This window comes from Schistocerca piceifrons, chromosome 4, assembly GCF_021461385.2.
Source record: "Schistocerca piceifrons isolate TAMUIC-IGC-003096 chromosome 4, iqSchPice1.1, whole genome shotgun sequence".
Lineage (NCBI taxonomy): Eukaryota > Metazoa > Arthropoda > Insecta > Orthoptera > Acrididae > Schistocerca > Schistocerca piceifrons.
Window position 1 is genome coordinate 796,194,917 of NC_060141.1, and position 21,684 is coordinate 796,216,600.

At 44.4% G+C, this 21,684-nt stretch overlaps 1 protein-coding gene across 1 annotated transcript in view; it reads right to left on the bottom strand.

Annotated features, from left to right (window-relative positions):
• Positions 1–754: 754 nt before the first annotated feature.
• Positions 755–21,684, bottom strand: part of LOC124794946 (proteasome subunit beta type-1) — a 59,486-nt gene continuing 38,556 nt past the window's right edge. Inside the window, exons 3-4 of the mRNA XM_047258660.1 lie at positions 15,878–16,114; positions 755–1,039 (exon numbers count right to left, since the gene is read on the bottom strand). Coding sequence (XP_047114616.1) covers positions 854–1,039; positions 15,878–16,114 — 423 coding nt within the window. The 3' untranslated portion in view covers positions 755–853. The remainder of the gene's footprint in view (positions 1,040–15,877; positions 16,115–21,684) is intronic.

The following is a 21,684-nucleotide window of genomic DNA, read 5'->3' on the forward strand; positions in this document are numbered from 1 at the left end:
CACTGCAGTTTCTTGGTAATGGGCTGATAATACAAAACTGTAACAAGCAGAATCCATGCATCCGAAAACTCACTCTTGCCAGAAAGCAAAAACTAATTGCTCACACAAATGGCCAAGTCAAGAAGTAGGGGGCCATACAGCAATTAATTTCACCAATTATCATCTGAATTACAGTGAAGACCCTTGTTGAACGACTAAATCTTGTACCTACAACAAAAATGCATCAACAGCAGTGTACATCAGCACCACAGAGCATATAGCAGCTTTGGTCCCAATGGAAGTAAACAAAGTGCCAGTACTTACATCCAACAACTGTAAACAACGACAAGCAGCACAGAGAAATCTGCAGGAGGGCAAACAAACTAATTATGGAAAATGACCCCAAGGCAATGCTACGGTCTTATTGTCACATGTGGACTACAATAAGATGTTGCATATACACATTTCTACTGTGTTACCTGATGAACCATAACTTGGCTAGGTAGGAGATATTTTTAATACAGAATTCGAAAAGCAATGTAAATTACTGAATTACTTCAGCAATTTATGTGTCTGCGAAATACAGTTTCACGCCTTGGATTAATCCCTGAATAGTGCCTTGGAGCACATTTGTCTGGTTGCTGTAAACTTTTTGTGAGAAGAAAATCAACACAGGGTAAAATAGCAAAGGCATTCTTTAGCATTAGTACTTTCACTACATCTTTTCTTAAAAAATGAGTTGTTCATTCTTTAAATCATGCCTCAAAACATGCTGTACATTAATTTCTGAAGTTTTTAATTTTCAGACATTGAAAAACAAAGTTTATCGCTGTTACAATTAAAACATTAAAATATACATGAAAAAACTCAATGCTCAGTCTTGGCGCAATTTAAATTTATCAACACTAACACCATCTTTAGTTATTACATTAATCAGAATGCTGTCTCCTGTGTATATGTCTCTCTCAGCAGCAGAAATAAACCCATCCTTAATTATTGCCAATGCCTTCTCTGCTGGAACAGGTTCTTTGGGTACATTTTCCATGTTTTTGTAACCAATCTGGAAAAAAGAATGTTTGGGGTTAGAAGCTACATTTTTATCACGCTGTTTCATATTAAGTGTAGTAACATGGGCTATTCATATAATTACTACAAAGTTCCAGCTGGATTACAAACAATGGGAGTACAAATAGCCACTCCCCTTACAGCTCAGATGTTGAGTGGTTGACAGGCACTAAACCAAGTGTGAGGTCGTATCTCAGCCATTTGACAATGTACTTTCTCAAACTTAACTAATTATATCCACACACACAAGCACAGCTACATCATCCTGGCCAACTACGATCTCTCAGTGCCGCAGCACAGTGAGAAAGTAATCATTTATTTGCCTGTGTGTTTTGTTAGTGATCTCAGAGAGAAGGAAAAAAAAATAAAATAAATAAATAAATCTGAAAACGAGCAACAATTTAATCTTCTTTATGAGCCTCTCAAGCACCCAATGACTTTACTATATAATAAGAATACAGAGCACTGAAAGACCTAAGTCGAAACAAGGCCCCGGGAGTAGACAACATTCCATTAGGACTACTGATGGCCTTGGGAGAGCCAGTCATGACAAAACTCTACCATCTGGTGAGCAAGATGTATGAGACAGGCGAAATACCCACAGACTTCAAGAAGAATATAATAATTCCAATCCCAAAGAAAGCAGGTGTTGACAGATGTGAAAATTACCGAACTATCAGTTTAATAAGTCACAGCTGCAAAATACTAACGCGAATTCTTTACAGACAAATGGAAAAACTGGTAGAAGCGGACCTCAGTGAAGATCAGTTTGGATTCCGTAGAAATGTTGGAACACGCGAGGCAATACTAACCTTATGACTTATCTTCGAAGAAAGATTAAGAAAAGGCAAAACTACATTTCTAGCATTTGTAGACTTAGAGAAAGCTTTTGACAACGTTAACTGGAATACTCTCTTTCAAATTCTGAAGGTGGTAGGGGTAAAATACAGGGAGCAAAAGGCTATTTACAATTTGTACAGAAACCAGATGGCAGTTATAAGAGTCGAGGGGCATGAAAGGGAAGCAGTGGTTGGGAAAGGAGTGAGACAGGGTTGTAGCCTCTCCCCGATGTTATTCAATCTGTATATTGAGCAAGCAGTAAAGGAAACAAAAGAAAAATTCGGAGTAGGTATCAAAATTCATGGAGAAGTAGTAAAAACTTTGAGGTTCGCCGATGACATTGTAATTCTGTCAGAGACAGCAAAGGACTTGGAAGAGCAGTTGAACGGAATGGACAGTGTCTTGAAAGGAGGATATAAGATGAACATCAACAAAAGCAAAACGAGGATAATGGAATGTAGTCAAATTAAATCGGGTGATGCTGAGGGGATTAGATTAGGAAATGAGACACTTAAAGTAGTAAAGGAGTTTTGCTATTTAGGGAGCAAAATAACTGATGATGGTCGAAGTAGAGAGGATATAAAATGTAGACTGGCAATGGCAAGGAAATCGTTTCTGAAGAAGAGAAATTTGTTAACATCGAGTATAGATTTAAGTGTCAGGAAGTCGTTTCTGAAAGTATTTGTATGGAGTGTAGCCATGTATGGAAGTGAAACATGGACGATAACCAGTTTGGACAAGAAGAGAATAGAAGCTTTCGAAATGTGGTGCTACAGAAGAATGCTGAAGATAAGGTGGGTAGATCACGTAACTAATGAGGAGGTATTGAATAGGATTGGAGAGAAGAGAAGTTTGTGGCACAACTTGACTAGAAGAAGGGATCGGTTGGTAGGACATGTTTTGAGGCATCAAGGGATCACAAATTTAGCATTGGAGGGCAGCATGGAGGGTAAAAATCGTAGAGGGAGACCAAGAGATCAATACACTAAGCAGATTCAGAAGGATGTAGGTTGCAGTGGGTACTGGGAGATGAAGAACCTTGCACAGGATAGAGTAGCATGGAGAGCTGCATCAAACCAGTCTCAGGACTGAAGACCACAACAACAACAACAACAACAACAACAACAACAACAAGAATACTTATTCGTTCAACACCATCCAGTTTAAACAGCATTTCAGGTACCTTGCCAATGATACACTGAATTTCTTAATTGGCAGTTATTTTCATGTCCAATGGATCTTAGCTATAGTCTCCTGTTATAATGTGGAATGAGTCAGTTAAAGCGCGCAAATTATGTCTCTCGCTGGCTTACGCAGAATTTATCACTATCACAATCAGTGATGGCAGCTCACAACAAATGGAATCAAAATTCACTAAACAATTTGCTACAATCACGTTTAATGCTCACATTAGCTGCGGCATTCACAGCAGAGTGCTCATTGGCTGTTGGAGAATAAGCGACGCAGGTGTGCAGAACAAGCCTAAACACAACCGCCATCGTTCATGATCCCCAACTATAGAAACATATTGAGCCTCGTGCATTTTGCAATTTGCCTCTTAGCTCCATTTTATACTGCATTGTATACGATGATATACACTTTATGTGACACACACACACACACACACACACACACACACACACAAATATTTATTACACAGTCAGAGATTCTTAAATGGAATACAGAAAACTGTCAAGCAGATATGATTTCAGTTTGTGTTTGAAGTTAATTTCAATATCTATTAGATTCTTCACATCATTAACAAAGAGCTCACACCCTTTTGTGTCACACTAAAGCCATCCTCATAGTGGACATGTTTCGCAATGTGAAGCACAATGGATGAGATTCCCATCGTGGTTAGTCTACACTTAGAAACAAGCCGGTATATGACACGGAACATTCACCTCATAATGCCTTTGTTACTGCACCACTCTTCACCAACAGCTGTCGACTATATATTACTCGCACCGATTTTTGTAAATTAGCTGTATGATCTGTGAGCCAAATTGCTGAGCTAGTTCTGTTAAAAAGCACTTTTGTCCCTTGCTCATTTACTAACAATGTTTCTGTGTCTATAGTATACATAAATAAGAACTTATATATCCATGAACATGATAAAACGCAAAAAATAGTTACATGACCAGCCAGTAAGGATATAAGCTTTCAAACTGCCATTACAAATAATGCTGTACATATTTACAGTAGTCGTCTAACTGATAAAAATTATTTTGCGCGCACGCGCATAACATCACATTCACGGTGGAGGAGGGCACACCAAGAGGTCAAGACCAATAAACAAATACGATGAATAGAAGTAAACAAACACAGTGCAACATCAATAATGTGTTGGACTAGATTCTGTTGCAATACACACTGCAACACAGTCCAGCATCGAGTTGATTAGACGCTTGAAGGTGATCTGAGCAGATTAGCCCATAAATCTTTAACAGCCACCTCCAGATCACGGAGTGTAACATCGTGGGAGCTGGCGTTTCAGCTTGTCCCACAAATGCTCTAGACAGTCGGGGAGCATGTCTGCCATGGAAGCATCAGAACATGACATAGGAAGTCTTGAGGAACTAGCTGTAAGTTGACAAGCATTATCTTGGTCCTCACCATGTTGCTACGACAGATAAAAAGTAAAATGCGGTTGACAGCCCACACGTTGTTTGCTAAAACGGCTGATAAGTCAGATGGCAAACACAAACGAGAATCTTGGGGATTAACAAAAGGACATTTCGTGAGGAAATGGTGGACTGTCAAAGGTTGAGTGCAGTGAGTACAAAGTGGTGGGGCAGCACCACTTAACAAATGGTGATGGCTAAAAAGACGGTTACTGATGTGCAACCTAGCCAAAAAGATCTCATGGCAAGTGGACAGAGAGGTCATCCAAGCTGCTGGGAGAGGTTTAATAACCCGGAGCTTGTTCCTGTGAATGAAGGACCAGTGCAGATGCCAAAGAGACACCATCTGCTGACAGATGGCAACACAGAGATCATCAGATGGAATGTAAGACTTAGCAGGCAGATGTATGAGGGCTGCAGCCTTGGCAGCAGCATCAGCTGCCTCATTTCCTGTCAGATCGACGTGATCAGGAGCCCACATAAACATCACAGTGGTTCCATCAAGAGTGAGCAAGTGAAAGTGTTTCTGGACCTTTTGCACTAACGGATGAATGGTGTACAGCACACACAGGCTTTGAAAGGCACAGAGAGGCAGAGAAGATGATGCAATAGAAAAGCCTGTGTCGCCAGATGTACTGCGTGGCATGATACGGGCAAAGACTCTGCTCTAAATACTGAGCAGTGTTCCAGAAGCTGATACCGGAAAATGTTGGTGCCAATGATGAAGGCACACCTGACACCATGGTCAATGCAAGAGCCATCCATCAGTTTACACGAAAGTACTATAGCGAATATGAGTGTGAAGGTCATTAAACTGAACGTGATAGAGCGAGGCTGGAGTAGTGTCCTTAGGAAGCAAATGAAGGCCAAGGTCAACACAGGCCGCCACTCGAAGCCAAGGTGATGAAGGGTTCACACCTACCGAGAAAGTGGCAGGTAGTGTAAAATTCAGCTGTTGGAGCAAGAGCCGAAAGCGAGCTTCAGCAGGTAACAGAAGAGGGACGAGCCCCATACCAGCAATCAAAGGATTCATCGTAAAAGGAGGCATAGGATGGGTAGCCACGCATAGCAGACAAATGGCATGCATATCTGCTGAGCAGAAAGAGTAGGAAAGCGGTAGTTTGGCAGCTTCTGCATACAGACTTTAAACCTTGCTAGTTAAATAGCACAAGTGGCCAAACAGATGGCACAATGGTGGATAGTATTAAGAAGGCGTAAGAGGGACGGACGTGCAGATGTGAACAAAACACCAATAGTCTAGTTTCTAAAGGACAAGGGACTAGTACAAACGGAGGATGGTTATGAGATCTGCTCCCAGGAAATACCACTGAAGACACGTAGGACATTGAGGGACCGCATACAGGGCTGCCAGACACGTGCGAGGACCAAGAAAGTTTCCTATCAAGCATGAGACCCAGAAATTGGGTAGTTTCAGCAAATGGAAGAGCAACATGCCCAGGATGTAAAGAAGATGCAAGAAACCATTGCGTTGTCAGAAATTCATACACACACTTTTGTCAGTGGAAAAACAAAAGCCATTGTCGATGCTCCATGAGTAAAGACAATCGAGACAACACTGAAGACGCCACTCAGTGAGACAGGTGCATGAAGAACTACAATAGATGGCAAAATTGTCAACAAAAAAGGAGCAGGAGATGCCCGGTGGGAGACAGAGCATTATAGGGTTAATGGCGATAGCAAAGAGAACACTCAGGACAGAATCCTGTGGCACACTGTTTTCCTGAATAAAGCTTCTGACAAGGCAGAATCCATACAAACCTTGCAAACTCAATCTTTTAAAAATTCCTGAAGGAAACGGGGCAGGCGGCCATGGAAGCCACACATGTAGAGAGTACGACAGATATCAGACTCCCAGCAGCTATCATAGAATTTCTCCAAATCGAAAAACACTGCCATAGTCTGGGATTTCCGCACAAAACCATTCATGACATGGGTAGATAAAGTGACAAGATGGTCAACTGCAGAATGGTGCACTTGAAATCCACTCTGTATCAGTTAGTAAACTGCGAGACACGAGACACCATACCAGCCCAGCAGAATCAGACGTTCCATCACAATGCGAACACAGCGGGTGAGAGAAATCGTGCGGTTGCTAGAAGTAAGGTGTTTGTCCTTACTGGCCTTAAGTATGGGCACGACAGTGGCTTCATGCCAGCATCTGGGACACGTGCCCTCTGCTAAGATGCGATAATACGTATGAAGCAGGAAGTGCTTGCCCGCAAGAGAAAGGTGCTGCAACATCTGAATGTGAACTTTGTCTGGTCCTGGGGCAGAGGTAGGTAGGTAGGTAGGTAGGTAGGTTTGAAAGGAAGGGAAGGGACCAAACTACAAGGTCATCGGTCCCTTATTCCTAATAAAACAATGCCACAAGAGTGAGAATAAGACAGATGAGACGTAACACAAAACGGAAAGAAAGGAAAAACCATAAGAACGAAGTAAAGGCAACGAACAGTAAAAGGAACCAAAGAGGACAAGAAAACAACAGAGAGACACAAGAAACAGAAGAGAGTAAAACAAGCAAGCAGATTCACCCTCATGAATAAAGCATAAAACTAAATCAGCCAATGAGGTGTTGTCAGATAAAATGAGTGGCAACGAGTCCAGTAAACCAAGATTTCATCGCTGGACAGTCAAAGTGGGACAGTGGACCAGAATATGGGCCACTATCAACAGGGCACCGCACCAACACTGAGGCGGGTCTTCACGGTGCAAGAGGTAACCGTGGGTCCCCCTAGCATGGCCAATGCGGAGCCAGCAGACGACAACTGATTCCCTGCGAGAGACCCGCATGGAAGACTTCCACACATTCGTAGTCTCCTTAGTGACACACAGTTTGTTGTGCATACTGTTATGCCATTCTGTCTCCCAAAGCCTAAAAACCCTGCGGTGTAAGTCAGAACACAGGTCAGGTTCAGATATGCCCATCTCCAAAAGCAGTTTCTGTGCAGCCTGCCGGCAAGTACGTTACCAGGGGTGCTGACGTGTCCTGTGGTCCACACAAATACCACTGAATGACGGGACCGTTCCAGGGCATAGATGGACTCCTGGATGGACACTACCAGAGGATGGTGAGGGTAGCACTGGTTGATAGCTTGCAGTCTGCGCAAAGAGTTAGTAAACAGAAGAAACAATTCCTCGGGACATGAATGGATATACTGAAGTGCACGAGATATGGCTACCAGCTCTGCAATGAGTACACTGCAGTCATTGGGCAAGGAATGCTGTTCAATATGGCCTCTGTGGACAAAGGCGAAGCCAACATTACCGTCAGCCATCGAGCTGTCTGTGTAAACCACTTCACAGCCCCAGGACGCTTAAAGAATTGAGAGGAAGTGAGAGCAGAAAGCCGAAGAGTTAACGGAGTTTTTATGGCCATGTGGAAGGTCCAGGTGAAGCTTCGGCCTACAGCTACACCACGGAGGTGTACGTGAATGGACCTCGAGGAGAGGTGCTACAGGCAAGGACTCCAGTGCAGACAGAAGTGATCGCACGCGAACCGCAATTGTTAGCCCTGGCCTGGGCTGCCTATGTTGGAGGTGAATCGCCATGGTTGGGAAAAGATGATGGCAATTAGGGTGTTCAGGAGAGCTACTAATGAGTCCAACATAACTGGCGAGCAGTTGTGCATGTCTGATCTGCAATGGAGGGACTCCACCCTCCACCAGTACACTGGTCACCGGACTCTTCCCAAAAGCTCCTGTCACCAGTCGAAACCCGCAGTGGTGCACAGGGTCGAGTAAACTGCCGAACCATAAACCACACTCCCATAGTCGATTTGGGATTGGACAAGGGCTCTGTAGAGCCGCAGCAGCATAGAGCGATCTGCACCCCAACTGGTGTTGCTCAGGCAACAGAGGGTATTGAGGTGCTGCCAGCACTTTTGCTTAAGCTGATGAAGATGAGGAAGCCAAGTCAATCGAGCATCGAAAACCAATCCTGGGAATTAATATGTCTCTACTACAGTGAGTGGATCATCATGAAGGTAAAGTTCTAGATCCGGATGAACAGTGCGACGCTGGCAGAAGTGCAAGAGACACGACTTTGCGGCTGAAAACTGGAAGCTGTGGGTGACAACCCACTTGATGGCTCCCTGTAGGCGACTCTCAGCAACACCAGTACTGGAGCAGCAGTACGAAATGCAGAAGTCATCCGCATACAGAGAAGATGAGACTGAGGGCCCGACAGCTGCTGCTAGACCATTAATGGCCACTAAAAATAGAGACACACTCAATACAAAGCCCTACGGGACTCTATTCTCCTGGATATGGACGGAACCTTGGGAGGCACCAACTTGGACATGGAAAGTATGGAGCGACAGGAAGTTTTGGATAAAAATCGGGAGTGGGCCCTGGAGACCCCACTCATACAATGTGGCAAGGATATGATGTCACCAGGTTGTGTTGTACGCTTTACCTACGTCAAAAAAGATGGCAACCAGGTGTTGCCATCTGGAAAAGGCTGTTTGGGTTGCAGACTCGAGGGACACAAGATTATCTATCAGTGGTAGAGTGCCCCTGGCGGAAGCCGCGCTGACGTGGAGCCAGTAGGCCACGTGACTAACCCAACCGCTGACATACCATGCGTTCCAGCTGCTTACAAAGAGCATTGGTGAGGCCCATAGCTATCCACATCAATCAGGTTTTTACTAGGTTTGAGCACCAAAATGATGGTGCTTTCCCGTGACTGCGATGGAAAGATGCCATCGCACCAGATCCGGTTGAAGACAACAAGGAGAAGTCGCTTGTAGTCAGATAAGAGATGTTTAATCATCTGGCTGTGGATCCAATCAGGCCCAGGAGCTGTGTTGGGGCAATGTGCAAGGGCACTGAGGAACTCCTACTCTGTAAATGGGGCATTACAGTATTCACTGTGGCGTGTAGTGAATGAGAGGACTTTCCCTTCCAGAAGCCGTTTGAGAGTGCGAAAAGCTGGGGGAGGGGGGGTGTAATTCTCCGATGCAGAGGCTCAAGGGAAGTGCTTGGCAATCGCGTTTGCATCGATAGATAACACGCCATTTATGGTAACACCAGCAACACCTCTTGGGGTCTAGTACCCAAAAAGACATCTGATCTTTGCCCAGACTTGGGAAGGTGATGTACGGCACCCAAAGGCTGAGACTTATCTCTCCCAACAATCCTGCTTCCATTGTCTGATAAGCGGGTGAATGCAGGCTATGAGGTGTTCCACGGAAGGGTGCCGCTTATGCCGCTGTAGTGGTCGCCAACGTCCCTTAATTGCTTCAGCGACTTCCAGCGACCACCAAGGAACTACCTTATGCTTCAGGCACCCTAAAGAGCGAGGGATCGCGTTTTCTGTGCAGAAACAATTGTTGTTGTCACTTGCTCAACCATCACATTGATGTTACCATGTGGGGGAGATTCAATGGCGACAGCAGTGGTGAAAGTTTCCCAGTCCGCTTTGTTTAAAGCCCATCTGGGTAGGCGTCCGAGGGCCTGATGCTGGGGCAGGGACAGGAAGACAGGGAAGTGGTCACTACCACACAGGGTGTCATGTGCTTTCCAGTGCATAAATGGGAGAAGTCCTGGGCTGCAAATTGATAAATTAATGGCCGAGTAACTACCATGAGCCATACTGAAATGGGTGGTGGCCCCAGTATTTAAGAGGCAGAGGTCGAACTGAGACAGTAAAGTTTCGACATCTCTGCCTTGGCCAGTAAGCACAGTGCCACCCCACAAGGTGTTATGGGCGTTAAATTCTCCCAAAAGTAGTAACGCTTTAGGGAGTTGATCAATCAGTGCAGCTAATACATTCAGGGGTACTGCACCATCTGGAGGAAGATGTACATTGCAGACAGTTATTTCCTGCATTGTCATCATTCTGACAGCCACAGCTTCGAGAGGGGGTTTGAAGGGGCACATGTTCACTACAGACCGAGTTTAGGACATAAATGCAAACTCCACCTGACACTCAATTATAGTCGCTGCAGTTCCTGTAAAATCCTTTATAGCCGCAGAGGGCAGGGGTGCGCATTGCTGCGAACCAGGTTTCCCGGAGGGCAATGCAAATAGCACGTGTAAAGCTTAACAATTGCTGTAGCTCAGCCGGGTGGTGGAAAAAACCGCCACAATTCCGCTGGAGGATGACACTGTGAGACAGCACAGGCATGGAACATTCAATGAGGCAGTTTATGCCTCCAACACCTGCTGCCACCGATTTATTGCCTGAGCAGTCTATATCCATTGTGTCCAAGGGTCTGGCGAGATCTAGGTCCTGAGTGGACACCAAAATCTCCGCCCCATCCTCAGCCGCAGAGCTTGTAGGTAGCAGTGGTGTGGGTGCCACTGCAATTTCCTTGGTCTTAGGGGTTTTCTTTTTGAATTTATCTCGCTGCTCCTTGGCCTTCCCTGGCTGAGAGAACTTCACTAGCTCAGTCTCCGGGACTGAGGATGAGTGCAAAGCCCTATGACCAGCTGCTTTTGGGCTCTTCAGCCACTGGCAGGTGTCGTCTTTCCCACTAGAAGAAACCTGAGAAGGGAGTGACCCAAGGGACCCGTTCCTAGCAAGAGAAGCCGAAGACAACTTATGCTTCTCTGGCTTAAAAGTGGGTACGGGTGTCCCGGATGGTTTGGGGTGGGTGGGTGGGTGGGTGGGTGGGGGGGGGGGGGGGCGTGGTGTTGCTCCAGAAGTAGTTGGTGCAGGAGCAACAGGGAGGGAAATGCCCCCCATCATCAAGGGGGCAGGCGTGGTCTTCTGGCTCTGAGAGGTGATCTGGGTTGGCGGAGCTGCTGGTGCCAGAACTGTTGTAGTGTCTGCGTAAGACGATGTCGTATGCACAGGATGCAGGGGTTCAAATTTTCTCCTAGCCTCAGTGTAAGTAAGTCTGTCCAGGGTCTTTTACTCCATGATTTTCCTTTCTTTCTGGAGAATCCTGCAGTCAGGCGAGAAAGGTGAATGGTGCTCTCTGCAGTTGACACAGATGGGAGGTGGGGCACGTTGAGTATTGGGATGTGATGGGCGTCCACAATCTTGGCATGTGATGCTGGAAGTATAGCAGGAAGACATATGGCCGAACTTCCAGCACTTGAAGCACCGCATCGGGGGAGGGATATAGGGCTTTACATCACAGAGGTAGACCATCATCTTGACCTTCTCGGGAAATGTATCACCCTCAAAGGCTAACATGAAGGCACCGGTGGCAACCTGATTATCCTTCGGACCCCGGTCGACATGCCGGACGAAATGTACATCTCCCGCTCTAAATTGGCGCAGAGCTCATCATCGGACTGCAAAAGGTGGTCTCTGTGAAATATGATACCCTGAACCATATTTACACTCTTATGGGGCGTGATGGTTACAGAAATGTCTCCCAGCTTGTCACAAGCGATTAACTCCCGTGACTGGGCAGAGGATGCAGTTTTGATCAAGACTGACCCAGATCTCATTTTGGACAAGCCCTCCACCTCCCTGAACTTGTCCTCTAAATAATCAACAAAAAACTTGAGGCTTCATCATGGAAGATTCCCAATCAGCTCTCGAACATACAAGGTACCGGGGCAAACAAGATCCGCTGCCATCCTGTCTGACGTTCTTTCCATGGTGTGGCCAGGGAGGGGAACGAATTGGGGTTGTATGTCTGTACGATGAATTGAGCTCATGATCGCTTAGAGACTGCTGGTGTATCACCACCAGCAAGAGATGATGGACTATGCTTCATCGTGTGTCATCCACCCTGATGTCACCCACTCCGACTAGGGGCCCTCCCCACGGGCGCCACCCAGCCGCAGCAAAGTCCAATATTCGTGACATCGATGTGTTGTAGAATCTTAGAACATATTCTGAGCTCAAACATAATGAGGTGTGTCTAACAAAATGATCTGCATCATCATGAGTCCTGCATCAATCATGCGATATCCATCTCACACTTTTCTCATATGATATAACAAAAGCTCTGGATAAAGGCAGTCACGTAGATGTAGTATTTCTCAATTTCCAACAAGCATTTGACTCAGTACATCTACACCTATTGTCAAAAGTACAACCGTATGGGGTATTGAGCAAAATTTGTGACTGGAATGAGGATTTTTTGGTAGGGAGGATGCAGCATTTTATCTTGGATGGAGAGCCACAGTCAGACGCAAAAGTAACTTTGTGTGTGCCCCAGGGAAGTGTTTTGGTACCACTGCTGTTCATGTCGAACATTAATGATCTTGCATACAATATTGACAGTAACGTCAAACATTTTGCAGGCGACACAGTTCTCTATAGTGAAGTACTGCCTGGAAGAAACTGCATAATATCGGATCTTGGTATGATTTAAAAGTGGTGTAAAGATTGGTAATTTGCTTTAAACGTTTAGAAATGTAAAACTGTGCACTTCACAAAAAAAGTAGCATCCTATTACTATAGTATCAATGACTCACAGCTGGAATCAGCTAATTCCAACAAATAACTGTGTGTAACACTTTTTAGGGACATTAAATGGAATGATCACATAGGCTGTTGTGGATAAAGCAGCTAGTAGACCTCTGTTTATTAGTAGAATACTGTGAAAATGCAGTCTACAAATGATATTTGTAAGCAACCACTTGTGCAACCCATTCTGGAATACTGATTAAGTGTGTGGAACCCATACCAAATAGCACTAACAGGGGACACTGACTATACAGAGAAGGGCAGCACAAATGGTCACAGGTTTGTTTGGCACATGGGAGCGAGAGAGATGCTGAAGAAACTGAACTGGTGGACTTTTGAAGACAGACAAATTATTCCGAGAAAGCCTACTTCCGAAGTATCAAGAACTAGCTTCAAATGGTGACTTCTGAAATATGCTACAACCCCCTAGTCATTGCTCAATTAGGGATCAAGATTAGATTAACTAAAGAATCATTCTCCCACACTTCACTTCATATGGAAATGGAACAGGAAGAAACCCTTTAATTGGGGCAATGAGGTGTACGTTCTGCCTTGCACTTCACAGTGGTTTGCATCATGCCTATGTAGATAGAGACGAATCAGCCAGCTGAGCTGTGTAACTATCATGCAAGCACGGAAATCCAGGTTGTGAAGCAGCCACTAAAATCTCACATGTTGTACTCTGCTGCATATTGTGCCACTGGATGGTCTGCCTTGTTTTTGACAACAGTTTGGTGTTGACCATTCATTCTAGTTGACAGCTGGTGGGCGCCAGCCTCTGATGGGATAGGATAAGTCTGTGACGGGACTGAAGTAGGTGGGGCTGGGTGAGTGGATTGGACAGGTCTTGCATCTGGCCCGTCCATAAGGGTATTATCCCTGTGGCAGGGGATTGGGGGCAGGTGTGGCATACGGATGGACTTTTATGTTTTGGAGGTTGGGTGGGCAGTAGAATGCCACTTTGGGATGGGATGGAAGTACCTTGGGTAGGATGTCCCTCATTTCAGGGCATGATGATAGATAATCAAGGCCCTGACAAAGGACGTGGTTCTTTGTTTCAGTCCTGGGTGGTATTGGGTGACATGTGAGCACTTCTTTGTTGCTGGTTCTTGCGATGGATGTGAGGATCAGGTGTGTGTGGGTCTTTGGCACGAGAGACCTGTTTCTGTATTAGCTATTAAAGGTATTGCCTGTCTGTGAAGGGCTTTGTGAAGCCTTCAGCATACTGGGCGAGGGAGTTCTCATCACAGCAGATTTGCCTATCACTGGTGGCAAGGCTGCATGTAGGAGGGAGGGGGGGGGGGATTTTTTGGTGTGGAAGGGATGGTGGGTGTGAAAGTGCAGGTACTGTTGGTGATTACTGTATCCGATGTGGACCAAGGTGTGGGTGGAGCCATCTGAGAGGAGGAGATCGACATCTAGGAAGGTGGCACGACAAGGTGGAGGAGGACAAGATGAAGGGGGTGGGAAAGAAGGTGCTGAGATTGTGGAGGAATGAGGATAAGGTGTTCTGACCTTGAGTCCAGATTATAAAGATTTCAAAAATAAACCAGACCAAGGGTTTGGGGTTTTATGATAATCCAGCACGTGTGGCGAGTGATGGCCATGGAGTGGGTATCCACATTCACCGCATAGAGAGTCCTCTGTACAGTGATAAGACATGCGCCCAAAATGTGAAAACACCTCATCGATGGTGGAAAGTACGGCTTCACATCACACTGACCTTCTCTGAGAAAGTATCCCTATCCTAGTCAAATGGCAGAATAAAGGTGTTAGTATCAATTAGATTATCCTTAAGGCCTTTCTGAACATGCTGAACAAAATGAACACCTCACTATTCCAGACTGACTCCCTGAGCCATATCTGAAGACTGGTCAGGAGTAATGGACACAGGGATGTGGCCAAGATGGTCAAAGGCACGAAGGGCCGCAGATTGGGCAGCAGAAGAGGTTCTGATCAACAGCAAACCTGACCACATCTTACGCTGCGAGTCCACTTCGCCAAACTGGTCTCCCATGGTTTCTACAAAAAATAATCGGTTGGTGGCTGTGAAAGTGTCCCTGTTAGTCCACGTGCAGACCAGGTAGCATGGAATGGGTTTCACTTTGAGCCGTCGCCTGGCCCTCCTCCCAGTGTGCAGCCAGAGGGGGGCCGCAGGGTTATAAGAAACAGCATTAAAGATTGATTGCCAACTGAAGAGACAGCCACAGAAGAATGGTCAGACTGAGCCTAATGCACTTCATTCGCAAAGGCACCCATTCTGATACCACCACTCAGATCAGGGGTGCTCCCCGTGGGTACCACCCAGCCATAGCAAGGCTCGTCTGGCACTTTTAATGGCCATTTTTGGGAGTTCCGATGCTCCAGAATGACAAGCACCCACTCCTAAGCATATATGGGGAGGTATCAGCTCAGGTACCAGAAGTGTAATTTCTGTGTTGTCAGGGGGCTCGGCTGAAAGGGTACGTAACAACAGCACCACATGGACTGGATACTGTGCTGGCTGTCTAATGTTAAAGGACAATGGTGTCAAGGAATAGATGGAAGAGATCGTAAGGCCACATGTTGAAGATCCTGAGTACGTTGTTCGCCCCGAAATCAAACCCCACTAAGGGACCAATAATGCTTTTTGGGGGGGGGGGGGGGGGGGGAACTAGAACTAATACCAGAAACTCTGAGGATAGCTCGGGCAACTAAGCAAGGGCATAGAGAGGGGAAGGAGGGGACAGAGGCAGGGACAGGGAAGGGAAGGGAATGGGAAGGAAGGGTCACAATAGCTCGGGATCCTGTGAGCACCACGCACAAACTTATGAAAGAGCTGTTCTCCGAATTTAAATCATAACTCTATGCATTGGTTCAAACAAAATTACTACCATGCCAGACAAGTTGCCCAGTCATAGAAACTTAGTGCTACCCATACAAAGTTAGGGCAGTTTGCTAGTTGCATATACAAATTTGGGAAAAGGTTAACAGACCTGGTTGTCCAACAGAGGTTGCAGAAGAGCACCAGCCGATCCACCAGCACGATAATTAGATCTTTCACAATGACCAATAGGGTCGTAACTGAACACACAACCACGTCCATCTGCATCCAGTCCCGCTAAGATGTTGGAGACATAATATGGGAAGAACCTTTTATAGTACAGCATAGTGGATAGCATCTGTGCCACTGCTGGTGTTACCATTGGTTTTTGGTGTTCGTGCAGGTACATCTGAAAGAAGAAAAGAAGAAATTGTATGACAGTCTCCTCCATTTTTAAGCTAAATTCAATACACAGTAGTCAAACGTTATATTTAATAACAAGGTCAGCAATAGTACAGAAGAGTGCAGCATCAATGTTTTTCATTATGAAAGGCAACAAGGTAATAAATTGTAGAAGGAATTATAGTTGGAGATTACTGTGTCACTTTACTTATTAGAAGCAAATCACTGACACTACTGAAGATGGCGACAGAGGATTAAATTTACATGACCCACTTCAGTATGCCACAGAATATCTACACTACTGACCATTAAAACTGCAACAGCATGAAGGCAGTATGCTGTACTTCATGTGTATATATTAAAATGATTAGAATTTCAGTAAAGCAGGTAAGATTAATTCCCACTACATAACATACACACAAAAAGATTATGCAGCAAGTTTATCATTCAGAAACTGCATTTGCACAGCGGTAGTCTGTGGTAAGATTGTGTTGTGCCTTGTGAGGGAAGGAGAAACAACCTTGAAATTTGATAACGAAATTTGACAACAAAACACTGTTCCCTATTGAGACTGATTTCTCTTTCTTTCTGCATTTTATTATTTGTTTACTGATGTTAAATGTCTTCAGTTTTCATCTACTTTTTCGCTCTTGTACAGTAAGCTACAGCCCATCACATTTCTAAGGTATATCTTTTCTGCACTTTTTATTCGTCTGACATCTTGTTGCACTGGTGTCCAGTATTCATTTCCACAGGATAATTTTGCCACTGCCATTACTTTGACTTCGGAAGTGTCTCCCACCTGCTATTCCAAAAATTTCACTTGATTATTCCACACAAAACCTGAAACTTTTTTGACGTGATGCACAAGTAATGTCGCTGCTCAGGTGTAAGAACTTTTTGACCTACTCTGTTTTATCATTGAGAAATATACTGGCCCGAAGTGGCTAACTTCCTCTGAATGCCATCACTTTTGTCTTTGTTGTAGAGATGTTCAAATGATATTCCTGTGCTATTTTCATTAGTACGTGCAACTTTTACGGAGATCATCATCTGAGTCTGCTAAAATTGCTATCAACTGGGAAGATCCTTGTGTTTAGAATGATGTTAATTTGAAAATATGTAGGTATTTTCTTCTGTCATTCATTAATGACATCAGAGTAGAAACGAAACAGTGCAAATGACAAGTGGACCTCCTTGTCTAAAGCTGTGGGTTACCTCATCTAGAATTCTGTTATGTATTTGTTTTCTCTACACCTTGTAATGGTTCTTTATATACGTGACCATTACGGCACTCCAACCCCAGTTCTCGATACCAGTAATATCGTACTACTTTTCTGCGAAGTAACAGACACATTTTGTGATAATATTCACATTTGGTTTTATTAATGTATAGGTACTCCCATTTTTTGTTTTGTTTGTGGTTTTAGGGCGCAAAACTTCTATGGTCATAAGCGCCCAGCCCGTGACTTAGGAAACAGGAAAAAACCGAAATTTAAAACCAGCAGCAATGGGAAAAAGTCATAAAATTGGAGAAACTAAAAGCAGAAGGAATGCTTAAAAATCCACTACAGAAAGGGGTTGGTTGTCCCCAAAAAAAGCTTCAAATAACTGAAGTCATTTCACTGTCACTAAGAAACTGGAGAACGCGGTCGGCTGAGCGCGTGTCATCTGCTAAAATCGACGATAGATCAGGCGATAGCTGTAGACGGGAGCGTAACTGATTAAAATAGAGGCATTCAATTAAAAGGTGTCTGACCGTCCACAGCTGAGAGCAGTGGGGACAGAGTGGGGGAGGATCGCCGCTTAAAAGATGTCGATGGCTAAAAAGACAGTGCCCTATCCGGAGTCTAGCTAAAATTACCTCCTCCCGACGACGCGTTCGGGAGGAAGAGGTCCAAGCGCAAGGAAGGGCTTTCACTTCCCGCAATTTATTATGGGGAAGTGTTGACCAATGCGCATGCCATAAATGAGCAACTTGGCGACATAAACCGCTCCGTAGATCGGTGAAGGGAAGCGACTGAATAGCTGGCCGAAGAAGAGAGACTGCAGCCTTGGCCGCTATATCGGCCGCCTCATTCCCACAGATACCAGCGTGGCCCGGGAGCCAGAGGAACGCCACCGAGACGCCCCCCAGGTGGAGCAAGCGCAGACAGTCCTGAATCCGGTGGACCAGAGGGTGCACAGGGTAAAGAGCTTGGAGACTGAGGAGAGAGCTGAGAGAATCTGAGCAGATTACGTACTGTATCCGCTGATGGCGGCGGACGTAGTGGACAGCCTGGAGAACAGCGTAAAGCTCCGCAGTATAAACCGAACACTGGTCGGGAAGCCGAAAGTGATTTGGGGTGTCGCCAACAATATAGGCACTCCCTACACCTAACGATGTTTTCGAGCCGTCGGTGTAAATAAATGTGGCGTCAGTCATTTGTGCACATAGAGCAGCAAATGCCCGACGGTAAACAAGTGTAGGGGTACCATCCTTGGGAAATTGACATAGGTCACGGAGCAAGCAGATCCGGGGACGGAGCCAAGGCGGTGCTGTACCCCAAGTTGTCAAGAAGGTTTTAGGAAAGCGGAAGGAAAGAGAATGGAGCAGTTGACGGAAGCGGACTCCCGGGGGTAGTAGGGAGGAGGAGCGGCCTGCATACCCTACATCAAAGGAGGCGTCGAAAAAAAAGTCATGGGCTGGATTAGCAGGCATGGAAGACAGATGGCTAGCATAACGACTCAGAAGGACTGCCCGCCGATTGGACAGCGGAGGTTCAGCAGTCTCAGCATAAAGGCTTTCCACAGGGCTGGTGTAAAAAGCTCCAGACACTAAACGTAATCCACGGTGGTGGATAGAGTTGAGACGCCGAAGAATAGATGGCCGAGCAGAGGATAGGTACTCCCATGTATCGATATATTACAGTGATATGGTTCTTGTGTGTATTCATTTCTGTGAGACTGTCATAATATTTGACTTACTTGTAACCGTTGTGGTGCGAATGCGCATAGAGCAGTCTTTGTTTCACTTTGCAGAAGTTAAGTTGTTGTTTCGCTTTGTAAAAACGGTGAAGTCTTGTGTTTGGTTAAAGTGGAAATTAAATATATGAAGATTGATACAAAACTGTTTTCTTGATGATGTGACAATTAAGAAGAAGTATATGTGAATTTACAAGAAGTTTAATAAAAATGTGGATCGTGAACACCAAGTCAAAAATTATTTCTACCACACCATTATTCTGATCTAGGACTGTTTGATCATTAAGAATTTCGTGAAAAACACATTTGTTAGGTCTTCAAATATTCCTAAAATACAGATCTGGAACTTCTAGCAGTCAAAGTGGAATCACCCTAGAATCAACAAGATGAGCTGTAACAACTTCGACAAAATCTACGTGGGAATCCATTCAAGATAAGTGCCTAAATTAATGACTTTTTTACAGTGACTTCATTATTTCCATTCTGACGATACCATCCACATTCAATAACTTTGTTGTTGCCCCAATAAAGCGACCATATGCTGCATGAGCAACATTATTAATCTGATTTCTAACCTACTTTGCTAGTGGTGGTATTGTCAGAACCTTTCTATTACTCTTATTAGATGTGGCAGGCTCTTCATCAGTAAGACTTTAAGTAAGCTTACTGTTTACTCTCTTGACTGTTTTCTTTTTTTTAAATATAATCAATAAAACCTATGTATTTGGTAAATGGTATTCTCTGTTTTTCTATTAACTTTGCCAATACTGAATAAACAGCCTGTGCACACACTGCCTTTGCAGAAGCCATTTTGAGCATCAAGTTTGAGTGCTTTGAATTACTTGAATGTGAAACAACAATAATTGAAAGATTTAACTTTAGTCTTACTATATATATGCCGACTCTTCCTCAACAATAAATCATTTTCTATATTACTTAGATGCCCTTTTTTAACACATCTGTATTCTTTCTCTGCAAAGGAGAAGAATACTGCCTGTCCTAGCTATTTTCCCCTTTGCACCAAGTTCTCAACTAGCTCTTTCTCCCTCACACAGCAGCACAACATGACACAGTACAGCCTCCAGGTACAAACTTCACTTGGTCAAGCTGTAATCCTATTTGCACTAACATAAGTTACCCGATTAACATCACCTGTGACATGGTTGTTTCTTCACCAGGAGACAGAAACAGAGGATAGCCTTTCCATAACATCTCTCTCTCACTGCAACCTTATGCGGCGAGAAACCCATGAAGATTTTATTAATTTTAGTATTTCTCGACAAAGCAATCTGTGGGGCACAGCCACTTTCCCGTTGAAAGCCATGTGAATTGTTACCTTGCTGTGCTAACGAGGATCTCCTTGTGGACAGGCACAACAACATGCTATTAATGTTAAATTTACAGATGATAAGGAGATGAGAGCTCAAGTGCTGACAGGCAAGACTATGAGAAGTGGAAGCAAAAGTCTGTATCCAAGTAAGTCTATTTACTTCCCTCCATTGCGGAGAAGTATCACACACAGGTGTGTACGATTTGGAACATAAGCATTAATCGTGATCGCAAGAATGTAAAGGTATCAATTTAGGGTGAGGAAATTTCTTGCAGAATTCTAACACCCACATTTTGTTACAGAATTGTTACTGACATAAAGAAAGAAAATCTTTACCGTCATTGCAGAGTGGTGAATGGCATCACTTATAGTTAATGCTACAATGAATTTAACAGATGGACAGTCCTTGATAGATGACGCACAGCTCATGCAACACCTACATTGCATACAACTAACTGCCTGCACATCCCGTTTGACCACAGAGCGCTCATTCTCAAGGTGACGAACACAAAGGCAAAGTCCCCCAACTTCGTAGCCATTGCAACAGCACCTGCACCCTGTTGTATGAATACTGGAGTCAGAGTGTATTCTGTGACTTGTGCTGTAACTCTCTCTCTCTCTCTCTCTCTCTCTCTCTCTCTCTCTCTCTCTCTCTCTCTCTCTCTCTCTCTCTGACATAATTGGTCCCTGTGCTGGCATCATATTTCAATCCTGGCCTGCCCGACTCCTTGTCAGACTATGTGCATCCACCCAGGTACACAATTCAATGTCCTCATTTCAACTGGGCATTTATTTTTTGGTGGCAGATAATCCAAGTCCTTTGCAAACTAATCTTACATTCAAGCAAAAATGTGTTAATGATGTAAAAAATTCCAATTTGCATTTACAATAAAGAAGTCAACTGTATTTCAAACAGCAGAAAAACATGTTAAGCTCTTATCTGTTCAACCCCCCCCCCCCCCCCCCCCCCTCAATCTAACACAAATCAAGTTGTTGAGTAGTGGTTTTAAGTTCAGGAAGTTGCAAACAAAAAACTAAACAAAATTTCACAAATTTATATAGTCAGCATTGAATATACAGACATTTATTTTGTCATTCATATTACCAATTTTTTTCTCTCCACAAATGGGCTCAAAAAACCTTTTGGTAGTCAATATAGAAAAAGCAAATAAACAAAAAATGAAGATAGAAAGAAACTATTATCTGCACTTCGAAACCGTCTGCTGAATGAAGACCAAAAAGAAATAAATCTGTTAGAAGTAGATCGACATGATAGTAATATT